Raw genomic sequence first — 18002 nt, 5'->3', positions numbered from 1 at the left:
AAGCCTTCAAGCGCTTTTCTTATTTTGTCTCCATCGGTTTGCGTCCCGGGTTGCTGTCTCTGTAATGTTTTCTTCGAACGCTTTCCTTATTTTGTTTATTTTGTTTTGCGTCCTTGGTTGTTGACTCTGAAGTGGTACCCCATTTAGCCTTCGAGCGCTCTACTGATTTTGTTTATTTCGGTTAGCGTCCTGGTTTGTTGTAGACATAGGAAGATGTGGTGTGAGTGCCAATGAGACAGCTCTCCATCGAAATAACAATTAAAAAAAGTAAAATCTCTGTAATGGTATCCCGAAGCCTTCGAGCGCTTTACTGATTTTGTCTACTTCAGTTTGCGTCCTGGGTTGCTGTCTCTGTAAGAGTTGCACAAAGTATTATATAATACTTTCCTTTTTTGGTCTGTTATCGTGTACTTGGCTGGGGGACTATGGCAAGCACAAGCAACGAGCGACGAATAAACTAAGTTACTTTTAAATCAATCTTTATTTGATCTCCATGCTTTTGCACTGGCAGACGACAACTCAATGTAACCACAAAAGCTAAAACATGTTCCACGTTTTCTGACCTAAATGTATAAATTGTGTGACGCAGTCCCGATAACCAGAAAACCCAAAATAGGAATATAACACTGTTTTTGTGTCGTGTCTTGATGTCTTGTTATGGTTTCACACAAAGTCTTCGAACCCTTTACTGCTTTTGTATATTTCTGTTTACAGCATGGGTTGCTGTTTTTATAGTGGGTTTTCAAAGTCTTCGAACGTTTTTCTCATTTTGTCTATTTCGGTTTACATTCTGGTTTGCTGTCTGAGTGTCGTATATCCTAATATTTTTTAATCCTAATCCTAAATTGAACGATTTTTGATTGGTCAAGTTGACCTGTTTGTATTCCGACTTTAGCTCGGGGAGTTCAGCATTACTGCTGTGTTGTATTTTATACGACATAGATTTGACCTGAATTGAAACATCACCGAACGATCCCGAACATAGACATTGTATTAATTAAATCTTAAATAAATAAACGTTTACCAAATTAAACACAATGATTACACATTCATAATTTATGTATGGTATTAATACCCAATTGTATGGACCCCCTACGGACAAAAGAATGGTTTGGTTTATAAAAAAAATTAAATGTACAATTTAAATTGTCTCCTACGAAAATGTTTCTGAATTTAAATCTCATTATCTGTTTAAGATACTATTTCAGACCGGACTGTGACATAAAGATATGTTTTAGTGATATGATCTTATATCTGAAGTGCGGGGGATAAAAACATTATCGTAATCCTCGAGTAGCTTTGAGATTTGTTTGAGTTCGTCCATATTTTGTCACTAGGGGATGATTTTATTATTTCAGATATTTTATGACGTGATAAAGTTTCAGTTTATCTCCGATATTTTGTTTAAAAATTTAATCAAAATTTGACTTTATTGTCAATATTTAGCAACTCTATTAAATTCCCAAGAGACAATTGAAAAATTTATTAAATGGATTTGGAACAAAATAATTCTTTGATTTGTAATTACTTCAACTAATTAAGACTGTGACATGTAAACACGCTTTGGCAGATTGCCATTAATTACACAAAATTGTATTTATTACAAAGTCGTAATTAAGGAAAATATTACAAGTATAAGCAGGGATATACTATTATCAATTTAGTGAGATTTTCGCAGTTTTTCTCCACCGACTTAAAATTTAAAGCACCAGGGGGTCACGCTTGATTTGGTCTATTAGATAATGCTTTAATCAGTGTGTATTGTTTCCGTGGCTATATAGATGGACTGCACCGTTTGAATGTATGAATAATAAACGAAGTACTTCGACATTTATTAGGATTGTGTCTATTTGTGTGCTTAAGACAAACCCGCGGTGGTGAAAAAACTTGGATGAATCTTAGATACAGGGCGAACTGTATACATGTAGTAACAACCTGTACGATTTAGTTTTTGGAAACATTGAAAGAAAAGGATTTAATAAAAACTATTGGATTGTGCAAACTGTGATTAATTATTGTTTGACGCGCAGAATTTCACGTTTTTTATTGTGATAAACTTGCCATACTTGGAGTGTATTTGCACTTAATCTTAAGTCTATTTATTTTGGTTTTTGGAATATCTTTTAAAAGTTTTATTTGAAAGTTTTCTATAATTTATAATCAAAAGATTGTTATTCATCTTTTGGGGAAAATATTACGAAATGAATGGAGTTGTTAGTGCAGGAAACAAAAAAGATCAGCGAAATGGAAACGCTTCAGTGTCCGGAAGTCAGAAAGATTTGCGGACTATGTCTGGAAGTCAAAAAGACGAACGAAATGGAAATCTCTCAGCATCATCAAGTCAACGAGATTTACAGAATGGAGGCGGGTCTGTTAACGGAAGTCAGAGAGATTTGAGAATTAATAGTGGTGATGGAGACGATGAAAAATATAGGGGAAAATTTACAGGAAAATCTACACTCAAAAATCCTTTTGGGTAAGTTTGTTTTAAAGGAAAACGAGAGAAGAGGATGTTGTGTGTGGGGGGGGGGGGGGGGGGGGGGGGATGAATTTTAATAGGGTATATTCATAATGCTGCTGAAAGCAATTATTGTCTTAGTTATCATACTGTGGATTATGTAACGGAATTCAATGGCATCTTTCTTAAAATAATTTAAAATTTTCATTTAATGTTTTTTCATTAACTTCAGTTTACACACGCTAAGATATATGTAAGATCTGCTTCCTTTACTGGAATGAACTGTTGTTTCTATATTGTAATTTCTAGTCGTTTTGTTGGTTGATAAAAAGTCCAAAGGGGTTTAAGCGTTTGGTTTTGTCGAGTTTTATAGACCCCTTTTTAAATACCTTACTATAGTTCGAGATTTTTTATAATTTTTTTCTGTTATTGATATAGGTGTTGTATGTACATCTATGCTTCGGGTTAGTTTTCATTATGCAGGTCAAAATATCTTGTTGCAATGGGGACATGGGGGTCAACATCTCACGTACCACTAGGAAATGCACACGTGAGAAAGTTACAGAGCTGGAATTGTTGTTTTCCCTGACCGTTGTTAATACAGACTTCATCACTTGAAAACTAATGCCTCGGATAGGTTTAAATTAAGTTACAGGATTCATTATTATCTTTTTTTAAATTAACACGATGGTAAATATATTAAAGGTCTGCTTCCTTTAATGAATGGAGGTGTTGTTTCCAAAACAAACAGAGGATGTCTAAGTAGGAGGGTGAACTTTAAAACACCTTTGAATACAAATATAAATTTTTTTAACAGATGACCACTACATCGGTCATCTGTACTTAGTTTTTTTAATCCTTCCTTTTATTTATTTCAACGTTACTAAAATAAGAAACTTTCAGCAACCAGTTCCCAGGCAACGAGAAAACATTTCCATTGAGTACGAGTAAACCTAAATCGGCAAAAAAAATCTCCAACCAGCTGTCTCCAACAGACATTTAGACGTTAAAAAACAAAATTTAGTTGTTTTTCATCCATCTCTGTGAGATTCCTTTTTAATCCATGATGAAATATGAGGGGCAGAAAAACATACAACCATCGTAATCCACAATGCAGACAGATAATTGGTTCTTTTCTGATTGTTTGGTTGCTGCCTCATTAGTGTATACTGTATATCACATTTTCTTCTGAAAGAAATATAGCAAAATTGGAAAAAAAAACCACAAAAATACAAAATCTAAATACACTTCATAAACTTTTAAACTGTTAAATAATTAATAAACAAAAATAAAATAAACAGTTATAAATATAAGCGGATCAACTTATATATATTCAACAATACTTTTACATTATGTAATAGTCTTAAACTCTTAGATTGGACCAAGGACGTATATTCTATTGTAATATAGATCCCTGATCTTGTTATACAATTGTATAAGAACTTGTATACATAAATAGCAACATGTCAACAAATCATAAGCTGACACCTAGAAAATGTTTTCTTAATATAAGCTTGACACCCAATCGCAAAATTCTTTATTTTTTAGATACGAAAATAGATAGACACTTCGGTTAAAACTTGACATATCCCTAATATTTTTTATTTAGATAAGACCGTTGTTTTGTTTCCGTTTGAGTGGTTTTACACTAGTAATTTTGTGGCCCTTTATAGCTTGTTGTTCGATGTGAGCCAAGGCTCTGTGTTGAAGACCGTACCTTGACCTATAATGGTTTACTTTTATAAATTGTTACTTGGATGGAGAGTTGTCTCATTGGCACACATACCACATCTTCCTATATCTATAAACTGTATAAGCTGACATTTGGGGCGGTGTTTTCTCCCTGCGTTGGCGGCTTTGACCTTTTTTTCTGGTCTGTTTGTCGGGTTGTTGTCTCTTTGAATCACCCCCTTTCCATTCTCTTTTCTATTGATCATTACTATAGTAAAGCTATTTCGATGATGTTCATCATCTGAACCAATTAACAGCCTTTTCATCCAAGAAGTGACATGATGAAAATGTGAATGCAAAAACTCCATCCTTGAGCTTTATAACAACGATGCATGATCGTATCCGTCTTAGTCAGAATGATTCTTTCACTTGTGCAGTCTGCTCTTTAACATAACAAGACTTTTTAGTAAGCCTTAGTTTGTATAATGGCTACGTGACTACATTAAACTTTTTTCATTTTTAAAACGGTTTTGCTAAATGGTTGATCATATTGTTAGCAAGATGTTTATGCTGAAAATCTATGACAGAAACAATTTTCAATATCCGCAATGCAATTTGGTTACCTAGTTTGAAACTAGCAGAAGTCATGTGATTTTGATAATAGCATCTTCCGGTGATATCTTGCTCTCAGATTTAATGGTTTTATCAATATTCCACCTATATTTGTATAATTTCATTCAGTTTTCTATATAAGAACCGCAGGTTTTTTCTTCGTTTCGAAAAGTATTTATGGAATGAGAATAATAAAGTGACGTGGGTATACATGTACAACAATGATTAAGGGGGGGGGGGGGGGGGGGGGTCCTGATCCAGAAATCCCGGGCTTAAAAATATGCAATCCCGGGGTCCCGAATTTAAAAAATATCAAATCCCGACCTCCCGAAATTCGCAAAAAGAAATCTCGGATCCCGAAAGGGTCAATCCCGATTTCCCGAACTTAAAAATACCCGATCCCGACGTCCCGAATAAGGTCCTGTCCCTCTCATGATTCAACAGCGTCGTAAAATCAACCTAAACCTGACCGAAATTTTTTACATAATTTAAGATGTTCACCTCATAAGGTCAGGTCAACAGCTTATTTATATACATATTATGGAAACTTCTCAATTATTCTTTATCTATATTTGTTATGTTTGTACTATATATTGTTATGTATTATTAATTGTAATACATGACTTCGGTGTTGCGGCATATTAAAATATTAGAAACTTCATTTATATTTTTCACAGCCAAAACAGTCCCACCCAAAGCCAAACTACGGCAAAGTTACAGGTCCATCTAAACAACTTACGAGACAAATAAAAGTCCTGATAGTATCACCTCAAAATCTTTTACATTCAAAACTTAATTGTACTGGATGACCTTGGTGTTTATGTAACCGGACTTCCAAAAATCATTACTGTGTATATATATATATATATATATACCATTTGGGAATCATCCCCGACCCCTGACATTAGCGACTACTCTACCCTTAGCTTAAGGGGTACTCCGCTTGTACAGCTAAAAAAAATAGTGATTTGGGTATGCATCTACTAGATAAGGGGAAGCACCGCTACATTTCTATTGTAGCGGTACTTCCCCTTACTTAGTGCATTTCAGAAGCTTAGTGCACTAAGGCAGTGTTTAGAATCTTTAGACGTACCGATGTTGTACAGAATAAATTCAGTGCCATATAGAAGACGAGAATGCATAAGTAAATATACTTTTAATTTAAATCAACATATATATTTTATGAATTGAGAATGGTAAAAGTTGCAGTAAAATGTATATACATGTATATATAATCATAACCCATTGTGAATACAAGTTATTTGAAAATCTAGATGAAAAGATAGCATATTATGCCAATGTCAAATTAACCCGCTATTCGTCGCTATAATCAGTCATTATTACTATGTTAAGTTATATAAAGAACAAGTCATTTTTACAATAAGAAAGAAAAAATAACAGTTATTAAACTCAACTGGCGAAAAGGATTGTTCATTTTGAAACGGAACACCTCGACTCAATTTCATGTTAATTTCAATACATACAATTTAAAAGACGAGATGTTATCATTTTTTAAAATTGTAAATGGTGTAATTAAAGGTTGCAATTCACTAAAAAAAAATCAGTTACTTTTACAAATGAAATATCGAATGAGCTGACAATGGCAAGGTACACTAACGGTGGTCAAAATGGATTACGAAGGTCGATCTAACAATATCCTTTCAATCACTAAATTTTACCCTTAAAAGTTTTTAATTAAGACGTGTATCCAATTCCGATTTTCTGAGATGATAGTTTGGTCTCGAAGGTCAACAAGTTACACTTTCAATAACAAGTAAATAATTAAAAAGACTGGGGTTATTGAAGTTAAATTTCTTTTTCTTTACTCAGAGTCTTGCAGTGCGATATAGTACAAATTGGGTGAGGAATTTCAACTTCTCAGATCTCTCTGATTAACGTTTGTGAATTAAAAAAAAAATGTAAACTGCCATGCACTCGCTTTTGTTCGACATAAAACATGTAAAAGTGTCAAAGAATTCGCACTCAAAAGTTATTTTTCTACATTCCAAAAACTATCAATTATGTTACGTATAGAAAGGGAAAATAATGATATGTTTCCCGAAATACAATGTAACATTTAAGTCTTCCATTTATAGAAATGAGACCCATTCCTCTACCAATCCAACTCTTTGTTATTAAAAATTAAAAATGATTCTCTTTGATCTACATACTTTCAAATTGCTATAACTCATAACATTAAACAATTAGTTTAGATTACAACAATGTATATATATGGTAATTCTTTCAGTGTGTCATAATATTGTTTTCCCTTTGAAACTTCATTCGGAATCGGCCGGCGTCATCGTGTATGCCTCAAAATGCTTATGCTTTGGTATATATATATGTCCAGTGAAGATGAAGGCTAAGACAATTAACATGTATAAAAAAATAAACACTGAAAGTGCTAGCTATCTGCCCGATGTCCAGTTTTATAACAATATATCTAACCAACATAGAATCTGACATGTAAATGGTATGCGAAGAAAAGATTCATAGTGTGACATATCTTCAAAGACATGAATGAAAAATAAATGGACTCGACGATCCATTGGGAAATTGTTCAATATAAAAATAAGAAGATGTGGTAAGATTGACAATGAGACATCTCTCCATCAGAGACCAAGACGTAGAAGTTAACAACTTTATAGGTCACCAAACGACCTTCCACAATGAGCAATATCCAAAGATTGAAACGCAAGCAACCACAAAAAAAACCACAAAACTCATTTAATAACATAGATTTATCTGTAAATTTCTTCTATAGATAAAAGACAGGATGGGATGTGTCATTCTCCTTAATGAAATTTGTCTTACAGATTGCTTTAGAATCTCGTTCACTAATTGGTTAATTCATAAATAATTCTTTTTATTCTAGATTTGATCGCCCAGCGCTGCTAAGGCAAAACAATCTAAAGTATCCATTTCATATTCAAGTCATTCCATTATTAGATATTGAAAATCTATAGTCGATCGATCTAAACGTTAAATGTTTAATGATTTGCAGGTCCTTAAGCTATCCATTATATTAACGACTTGAAATAATTAAACCTCTAAGACACATGTTTACCAAACATCGCAGGGTGTCCTGTAGTATAAAACACATTTTGCTAAGTTCCTTAGTTTTTAATTTACATATACAATTCTTATCAATAATAACATTGAGAAATTAAAAGACTTAAAAGGATTCCAACTTTGTAGTTAAATTGTTTTGTATTTTTGTCCTACGGGGCGAAGTCGAGATGCATTGTTTTAATCTGTTTATGATGAATTGTATACAGGAACAAGTTCGTCATCAATGAAGCGATAGTATCAAAACAATTAACATATTTTAGTCATGGTGCATTTCGAACTTATCTGATGTCTAAAAACATGCATGGAGATGCAACATAACGTATCATGCTCTATTACTGTGGAAAAAAGTAACGAGCCCAGGCCAAGTCATAAAACTTTTGAGTCAGTTTTTTGTACTCATACTCCAAAATCAACCAATCAAAATGATTGATTTCATGTTTCGAGCATGATTTTTGTACTCCAAACACTGAACAAAGTTATACTATGATGACTTCAACCCCAGATGAAACCTAATGGATCTTTTATAGAGATGAATATTTGTGTTCAATATTCTGTTTTATGTAGATAAGGTAATTAATTCCCCCGTTTTACGAAAAACTGCTTTCTTTAATCTAAAATTATATTTTTGCTCAAGATGTCTCGTTATCTGATTTTTCGAGCGATGCCTTTTGATTAAATTTAGTGAAAGTAGCCATGACCAGCTGAACTGTAACTAAGCCAAATGAAGCTTATCTGTAGCTGGGATCAGTATATATGTTTCTTACTGTAGTAAACAATCTTTATAAAGTTGATTATACAAGAACAAAATACACGATTTCCAACATGTATCTGCGAATGAGGGCGCAAAAACTCTTTCTCTCTCCGTGGCCCTCCTCTCTATCTTACGGCGTCGCGATTAGCATGCAGAGTCAAAGATTATCACAGTGCACCATATATTTGAAGTGCTCCATTTTCTGTCTTTGTATAAATTCGAATAGGTCAAACGCATTCCATTGTTTAATTGTTCAAGTATTGAATTCTAAGTGGCCTACCATTAAAATTTCTATATTAATATCATAAATGTATTACTGTTTTTTATAATCTACTAATCCAGATTTGTATTCATTCAAAATATCCACTGATTCAAAAACGCTGGCATTGTTTGACGATTACCGCGATTTATTTTATTTCATTATGAGGGATTATAAATGAAAATGATGTTTTACAAACGTAAAAAATTGAAATGATAAAAATGGAGTTTTATTTTAAGATAATAAACTTCTCCAAGAGGACAATTATATATTTACTGCATTCAGAAATTGTTCCGTTTTATGAGAAAGAAATAAATTGATATAGTTGGTCAAAAACATGTCGGCGAAGACCAACTTCAAGCAACAGAATTCTAAACCAAAAACTGCTGGAAAACGAAAATCGCAAAAAAATGCGTCAGGTGCAGATTCAAATTCGTCCACACCAAGGGGAACACCTGTACAAATAGACTTGTCTACCGATTCAGCAGGACCGACACCTTCCAATGATAGTTCTACAACCCGATCAGCGGTCCCGACACCATCAAATTTGTGTGTTATAAATGAGGGAAAGCCTATGCTCGGCGATGAAAATCACTTGGAGATCCCGGATGATACTAATGAAGGATATCTTTCGAGGCTATCCATAGAAAGCTTTGATGATCACGAGGGAATACTCTCAAATAAACATAGTGCAAGGGATGATTCTAGTAGGAATCCGAGTATTACTCCGACAGGAGGAAAAAAGAGTTCTAAACATGTTAAATTTAGCTTGAACACGGATGCTTGGTAGGTTCATGTTTTTTACCTCTAAATTAAGCTTGAATACGGATGCTTGGAAGTTTCATGTCTTCTTTACGTTTTAAATTAAGCTTGAACACGGACGCTTGGTAGGTTCATGTTTTCTATACCAGAGTCTAAATTTAGCTTGAACACGGGTGCTTAGTAGGTTCATGTACATTTAAAGAATCAGGTTTATTGTTTTCGTAATTGTCAACTTATAGTGAAACTTTTCGTAATTGTTTGTGTAATTAAATTTGAGGAGAGAATTTTATAAAGGAGTCTCAGTCGACAGATTGCATTGCATCTAAAAATATCAAACCATAGTAATAGCTTGTTGTTCGGTGTGAGCCAAGGCTCCGTGTTGAAGGCCGTACTTTAACCTATAATGGTTTAATTTTTAAATTGTTATTTGGATGGAGAGTTGTCTCATTGGCACTCACACCACATCTTCCTATATCTAATAGTGGCATTTCATATTCGGCGTGTTTTAGTTTTCTAGTCCTGAGGACGATGATTATTCGATTAATCGATGATTCATTCATTGCGAATCCTTCGTTGTAATCGACAACATCGTCGATATCATTTAGAGAAAAAATGTCGCTTACCATTGATTTAAATCACGGTTGACAGGAGATATGGTATAGATGTCACCAGACCCCCAATGACCTAGATGTATATAGGTCACCGTCTGAAGAGAGTAGGTATGATTACCACCAGTGTCATATATTGATGGATGTCCATATAGATCACCTCTAATTATGTTTATCTTTTACTTGCAGGAGTTCCACTACTTTATCATCAACAGCGCCTACAGAAAACTCAGGAGATGATCTGGATGATCACATCAACGTTGTTCTTAGGTTAGTTCTAAATTACATACACATTATTGCCAGTGGGGAAAATTATGATTGATTACTGAATAGGGCATCACTGAAGCTTGACTGGAGCAGGCCCTCCTTAGGTCAGTCAACGGGTCTTCCTTATGTTAGTCAGCAGGCCCTCCTTAGGTCAGTCAGCGGTCCCTCCTTAGGTCAGTCAGCGGGTCCCCTTTATAAAAAGTTCTTGGTCCGCCATTGGGGCACTGTCATTGTTGACGGATAACGAGTACTTTTGTAAGCTATTTGGAAACTGTCGATTGATTAATTGTAATACTATAGTTATGCATGGTTACATAGTGTACGATGCAAAGTTCTAACTTGAAAGAAGTCACTGTTTGGATAACCGTTCACGATTCCATAGCCTGATAGGGTGCTAGGCTCATTGTTAGTTTTTCTATAGCTTACTGTTAATTGCGTGAGAGCACTTTGTTCACACAAGATTGTATGTGTCTATCAATTTTTTTTGTGATGAGCTAACGTTAACGTTTTCGATTTGATCTGAAAAGAATAACACTTAAAATATTATGACAAACCAGGACCAAATTATTTTTTTTTTATCATTCGTGATGATAATTTAGATATTGCTTAAAGGCGTGTTTTCCATCACTAGAGTACAATGAAATGAATCAAGTCTCGTCCTTATAAAAACAAAAGAAGTGTCCCAGTTTAAAATTTCTGTATTTCCCTCCTTCAAGGAAGGTCAGTTTGTTCAATAATCTCTTATCCAAAATTTGCCTTTAATCTTTGAGTACTAATCCTCAAAACCGTATCTTATAGCTGTAAAAATAGTTTCAAGTGTATTTGAAACAATGATTTGGGTTATATCTTTAAGTCGTTTTATCAAAGAAAGTTTAAACATTTGGAAAGATTTGTTTAAATGACCCATACTTGTAATATTTATTGTATCATCGAAACCGTCAAATACTGAATGTTTTAGTAAAAATAATGTGATTGCGATGTCTTTATTTTGACAAGAAAAGTAGCGAAAATCTTTTTATCAGACAAGTTCAGTCTTTGATGAGCAAAAACTTTATTTTACGATCGGCTGAATTACACGTTTAGGATAAGGTTCTATTTACAAACGGATTGTTCACAATTCTGATGTATTAAAAAACTACGCATTTCTTTAGGTCGTTACACCTCCCGTGTGCATACAAGTTTCTACCGAGTCAATAAGTACATTGACAGTAACACTAACAAATATCGTGATTCGGCATGACCGTCATATATTCACATTATTTGTATTCTTTTAAAATAATGATCAGTGGCGGATCCAGAAATTTTCATAAATGGGGGGGCCCGTTGACTGCCTAAATGAGGGCCCGCTCCGATCATGCTTCAGTGATTCCTATATAAGCAACTAAATATTTCCCGAAAAAGGAGGGACTGGGCCCCCTGCCGCCTCCCCCTTAAATCCGCCTCTGATGATAGAAGTAAAATCTCCGATAATTCATAGTACAAAAGAGACTTAGAGTCAGGCTTTATTCAATCCATGTGCTATTATTGTTTTGTCGATAACTGGGGAGGGGTGTTTGCTTTTTACAGTCCATTAATATATCTGACACTACTATATAACCGGCACAGTACTCTCAGACAATATATCAAATACTTCCGGAATTAAACCCGCGTTTGTTTTGGTTCATAGTTTATTGACTTCCTGTTATAATTTTGGTGGTGTTCTCACGCAGGATTTTCTCAATATAAAAGTGATCGAGTCTGCCTACAATAAGACAAAATTGACAGATCTTCGTGTTTTTCAGGTAATACAAAGAAGTCATTTTCGTAGTGCACTTGTGAAGGAATTATCCTCAGATTTCTTATGAACTGCTGAAGATGTAAAAATACACAAATTGCGGACCTTTGCTGCGGATGTAGGTTACATCAGCGGCATAATATGAATATGTATATATGTATGTGTCTGGTCACAGCTAGTACACCTTTCATTTTTATCTGACCCTTTATGAAAAGCATCAGTCCTTCAGTCCACATGTTACATAATGGACTTCAGAAAGCAAACATCCCCCTCCCCCAGAAATCAACAAAACAACAATAGCACATAGATTGAATAAAGCTTTACTCTTTTGTACCACATGAATGCTGACTAACTATAAGTAATGTCTAGATGAAATAATCTCTATCTATTTCAGAGTTAGACCTGCAAATGGCCAGGAGAGGGACAGAAAAGATCAGTTAGTGACAAAATTCCATGGAGAGGGCAGAGTGGAGGTAAATTCATGTTTCTTATTTTGCAGTTTTCATGTTCATTTAATTTGATATTGAAATTAGTAAACAATAAACATTTATTTCTATTACTTAAGTTTGGCTTTTTCTCTGGCCTTGAAAGAAAAAATGCTCATCAACATGTAAAAAATAATATACTGACATAAAAATCATGAAAAACTATCAAATACCTGCCAACTTTTCAAAATTCCCAGGTGTTTTTTTTTTTATTGCAAGATGGCTCTTATAGTTCTACAAAACCTTCTACAACTTCTACCTATATACTCTACATTTAATGCAAGATAGAAAACACTTTTCTTTTCCTGCTTAATAATTTGCTATGTTTTTTCAAGGACCTATATATACGTCCCTGGTTTTTTCAAATGTTTGTAAATATCAAAACACTTAATTTCAATCCTGTGTTTTTCATACTTTTGTCTTTGCTGAAACATATTAAGTTTTTATACATTTCTTTTATTTTGAATCTCTAAAAGCGGCAGACATCTCAAATTAATATTTATACTAGATCAGAGAAGACATATATTTTAACAAAGAAAGCAAAACTGACAAAGTTCTCTCTTTAACATCCTTGGGTTCAACTGCTGATGGGATTAGAAATCCAAATTACCTTTGATATCAATACCATAGGAAAACTGATTGAATCAAAACGGCCTTAAAGCACTATTTTTTACCCTGGTGAAAGTTTTGGATGATTTTATATAAGAGTGTTTATGGAACCTTTTCCCATTTGCTTTGTTAATTTCCATGGTACTTTTTGAAAATTCTGGTAAAAACACTGATGCTGAAGACATTTGCATACGACTGCAGTTGACCTTTGAACTGTGTGTTTCAGGTTGATCATGTGTCGGTGAACCGATCGTTTGTTTACAATGTTGTATTTGAACCAGAAGCTTTGCAGGAAGATGTGTTTGATCACTCAGGGGTGAAAAAGTTAATTGATATGTCAATCAATGGGTAAGTACAAGAATTCTATTTAATCTTTTTGTAACATTGTTTTACATTGGCTAAAATTTATTGTCGAATCTATAAATGTCTATGACTGCCATTTTGATTGGCTGAAAATCTCATGTGTTTGATGAATATGATATATATATATAAAAATAATAATCCAAAATTAACCCTAAACAATTGCAAATCCATGTTTATATGAGATTTTATCCAAAGTCTGAAAACAAGTACATGTCACCAGTAAAACTGCATTTGATGGTGGCAACTCTTTTAACTACAGTACTGTTATACCTTATTCTAACATGACGTCCTTCAAACGCTTTGAGAACACACCCGTGGTAAAATATGAATATATTGCATTGGCTGTTCCGATCGTACTCCCACGTCATATGTTTTTTTATGAATGAAGTACCCGCATCATAGAATGATGACGTTATAATTTAAGCATTTTACGGGAAAATACACGCTCCTGATACCGAAAATCATCACAACAAGGAAACGCCAACAAACGATGCTAAAATGTGGTATACAAGCCCATTTTTTTATACATAGAAGACATATAAGATAATTATCATTAAAATTCATCCAAATCTATCTAAATAAGTTTTGTGAATAGTTTCAGCATGTCACTTTTTCTGTTTGCTCCGTTCTTTTACGCCAATCTAAAAGTGCGTTAATTTATGAGAACGGCAAATAATGGCCTCCACCTAGAGCGCTTCGATTCAAAGCAATTGCCGTATTTGTCCTATTAGAATCGAAATAATTCATGGGGACTTGAATATATCTAGATTTTACCACGGGTTGTCCCTTTATGCCGATATTTTACCCCTCGCTATATATTCAAGCCCCCATGAATTATTTCTTAATTTACACTTTGAACACAAATTTTACTTAGTTCATGCATACATCCTGAAATCTAGAACTCACTTTTCATTTCTTGTAATGCCCCACCTCCGATAGTAGAGGGGCATTATGTTTTCTGGTCTGTGCCTCCATCTATTTGTTCGTACGTCTGTCCGTCCCGGTTCAGGTTAAAGTTTTTGGTCAAGGTAGTTTTTGTTGAAGTTGAAGTCCAATCAACTTGAAACTTAGTACATGTGTTCCTTATGATATGATCTTTCTAGTTTTAAATCCAAATTAAAGTTTTGACCCCAATTTCACGGTCCACTAAACATAGAAATTGATAGTTCGAAGTCAGGTTAAAGTTTTGGTTAAAGTTTTTGGTCAAGGTAGTTTTTGATGAAGTTGAAGTTACATCCACTTGAAACTTATTACCAATGTTCCCTATGATATGAATTTTTTAATTTTAATTTCAAATTCAAGTTTTGTTCTCAATTTCACGGTCCACTGAACATGGAAAATGATAGTGTGAGTGGGGCATCCATGTACTATGGACACATTCTTGTTTTTTATGTTTTGAACTTTTAAACAGATAAAAGGCAAAAATTAAGTTTGCATAATAATAGTCATGCAATGTCTGTAGTGTAGATATATGTTTAAAAAGAATTGTGTGATAATAAGATTGGAAGATATATTCAGATTATAAAATCAGTCTTTTATAGGTTTATTGTTTTCTATTATGACCTTGGGATGACCTTGAGATCGTAACACTTGGTATATAACCATATATCAAACTAAATGGAAAATATCTTTAAACATCACAAACTCCCTTTAAAAAAGACTTTTAAATTTACTGTAGAAATCTCTGCCCATTCCCTCAATAAAAAAGCATATTAAACACTCTATAAACATTTTATTGCCGTTTGACAACCAATAAAAGTAACTATTTAAATACAAATTACAATACGTTTTTTTCTCATTCAAGTTTTGTAAGAGCAGAGCAATATTGTAGACCCTGCCCTGTGACTATAGGATCACAATACTCATAATAAGAAATGAATAATACAGCATTTGATTACTTTAAAGATAATTTATAAAACTATTTGTAATTAATCTTTCGGTAGAATCAATGTGTTATTAACCCACTTATAGACTCAATCGACTTTAAGCGGCACATTTTTTGTCTAGCATTTGATCACCTGCCAGCTGGCATTTAGATCCCCATCCATGACAAATGTCTTTAAATTGTAAAGATTTAAAAAATCTGTTGTTTTATTGTTTGTTGACATACGGTCGGCACATGTATCTCAGTTGAACTTTTAACTTTGTTGATTTTTACCGAAGTTTATCAGCTTTTATGTACAAATCTGAACTTGATTCCTCATGTGTAATTAATAAATGCTAATCAGAATGAAAATTTAATGACAATATAAACTGGAATTTACAATAGAGGTGAAATTAGGAAGTTGAAATCATCTCTTCTGTTGTAAACTTTTGTTTTCAACTGACCTTCATTGTCAGTTTCTAGATGTCTTTTAGAATAAGTTTATTACTATAGAAAATCACTAATTTACTAGGCATTCTATATAAATTTCTGAGCTTGGTGACAAAACATTGGGGCAGAAATAAGTTGATTTAAAAAGTAGTATGACAACTGTATTCCTTACAACCTAACCTATTTATTGTATCATTAATATTGATCCTTAAAGAAATAAAAAGGTCTTTTTCTGGTACTCGACAATTATTATTCTGATATGCTTTAAATTACATCATAAATATATAGTTGTTAATAATTCATGTTGTGTTTAATTGCAAGTAACAAAAAGATCAGATAAAAGAAACACAGATTTATTATCCACCGACATAAAATAACTTTGTTAAATCTTTTCATATTAAATAATTTGACACAATGAATTTGATACTATCATCCATAAAGAAATATTGAGAACTATAATAAATTGAAGGGTGTAGACTACAAAATAAAGGAGACAAAAAATATAAACAAATGGGACAGGAACCCAACAACTAGCACTAAAAAAACAATTTCAAGTCTGTAGGTTCTTAAACAATTGACAACTTTATAAGTCTAAGTAAAGCTCTATTGCATGCATTTATTATTGAGATTTTGTCATTTTAGACTAAAATGTGATTTTAAAGTTTGTAATATTGAGAAAAATCCTGTTAAATTCATTTAAAAATTTTCTAAATGCAAGTTTGAATTTTTGCGATTATAACCCTCTCACATTGTTTTGCAATAATAAAACATCGCAATAATTTCTGAATTTATAGTATATAAAAAAAAACCAAGTACTGCGGTAGATGGTAAATTTAAGTTTTATTTTTTTTTCCTTTTTCTACAGGTATGCATGTACAGCCTTTGCCTTTGGACAAACAGGATCTGGTAAAACTCACACAATGACTGGTCCCCCACAACAGGTAATATAGATTATTGAGGTTGTGTCATGAAGGGGAACAGTTGAAATTGATCCTGTAGTAAAACAGAACCTGGCTAAATCATTCACTGTATTACAGGAAAAAGAAGAAACATAATTTCTAAATTTGAAACCTACAACCGATCCAATATGAAAATATATCTTGGGTCTTTCAGTCCCAGGTTTAGATAGGATTTTACTGCACTAGTTTTTTCCAAAATGTTTCCTCACTTTCCTTCAAAAAGTAACTTGGAAATCATTAGTCATTTTGGGTTGCTAGTTTTTGTGGATTTCATCCTTTCCAGGAATTATAATGATGAAACACAAAATTCACAAAAACACCACTATTCCTGGACCAACGAAAATAGATATTAAACTACAGAATCAAATGGATCTGCCACTTTTATCAAAAGTTTCTTTTTTAAAGATAAGTACAAATTTAGTCTCCTTAAAAATAGGAAATGACACTACATAATAAATTTGTGAAAAACATGTATAAAAACTTTGGCCACATTTGATTATTTTTCCTTTTTTATCACTAAAGAAAGATGGGAAAATATATATACCGGTAAGTCCAAACACAATATTTTGTTTATTCACGTTGGAATGTTGTTAAGAAATCACACAATTTTGCATGAAAGTCCATCGGAATGTTTTTTGGACTGGGGAATTATGAAAAATATGAATCTGCATGTATATTTGCATAACTTTTTGTACAGCAAGTGTTAAGATTTGTATGTTTTATAATTTACTATGGGGGGGGGGGGGGGGGGAGGGTGTCAAATTGCTGCAAATTTTGTATAAATTGGCATTGATTTTACATATATCCTTATTGGTAGATCAATTTTTCCTCTATTATGTCAAGAGGGTGGTAGGAGGGTCAGTGAAAAAACTATATGAATTAAGTTTTTTATTCTTCATTGAACTTTTGATTGTCCTAAATGTTTTCAGGTTTTGCAGGTCCATGTGGTTATTGATCTTTTAGCCTATTGATAAAAAATAGTCTCTAGAAGTCTAATGCTATATATCTTAAAATGTTATGTATGAAATGTGCCATAAA

The 18002-nt window shown here is 33.2% G+C and overlaps 1 protein-coding gene across 1 annotated transcript in view; it reads left to right on the top strand.

Annotated features, from left to right (window-relative positions):
- The first annotated feature begins 9007 nt into the window (after nt 1-9007).
- LOC134681220 (kinesin-like protein KIF12) overlaps nt 9008-18002 on the top strand; it is a 54287-nt gene continuing 45292 nt past the window's right edge. Inside the window, exons 1-6 of the mRNA XM_063540737.1 lie at nt 9008-9609; nt 10383-10463; nt 12629-12707; nt 13555-13676; nt 16871-16946; nt 17487-17510. Of these exons, the coding sequence (XP_063396807.1) occupies nt 9161-9609; nt 10383-10463; nt 12629-12707; nt 13555-13676; nt 16871-16946; nt 17487-17510 (831 nt within the window). The 5' untranslated portion in view covers nt 9008-9160. The remainder of the gene's footprint in view (nt 9610-10382; nt 10464-12628; nt 12708-13554; nt 13677-16870; nt 16947-17486; nt 17511-18002) is intronic.

This window comes from Mytilus trossulus, chromosome 8 (genome assembly GCF_036588685.1).
Source record: "Mytilus trossulus isolate FHL-02 chromosome 8, PNRI_Mtr1.1.1.hap1, whole genome shotgun sequence".
Classification (NCBI taxonomy): Eukaryota; Metazoa; Mollusca; class Bivalvia; order Mytilida; family Mytilidae; genus Mytilus; species Mytilus trossulus.
The sequence above is the reverse complement of the archived record's forward strand: the minus strand, read 5'-3'. Positions and strand labels throughout refer to the sequence as shown.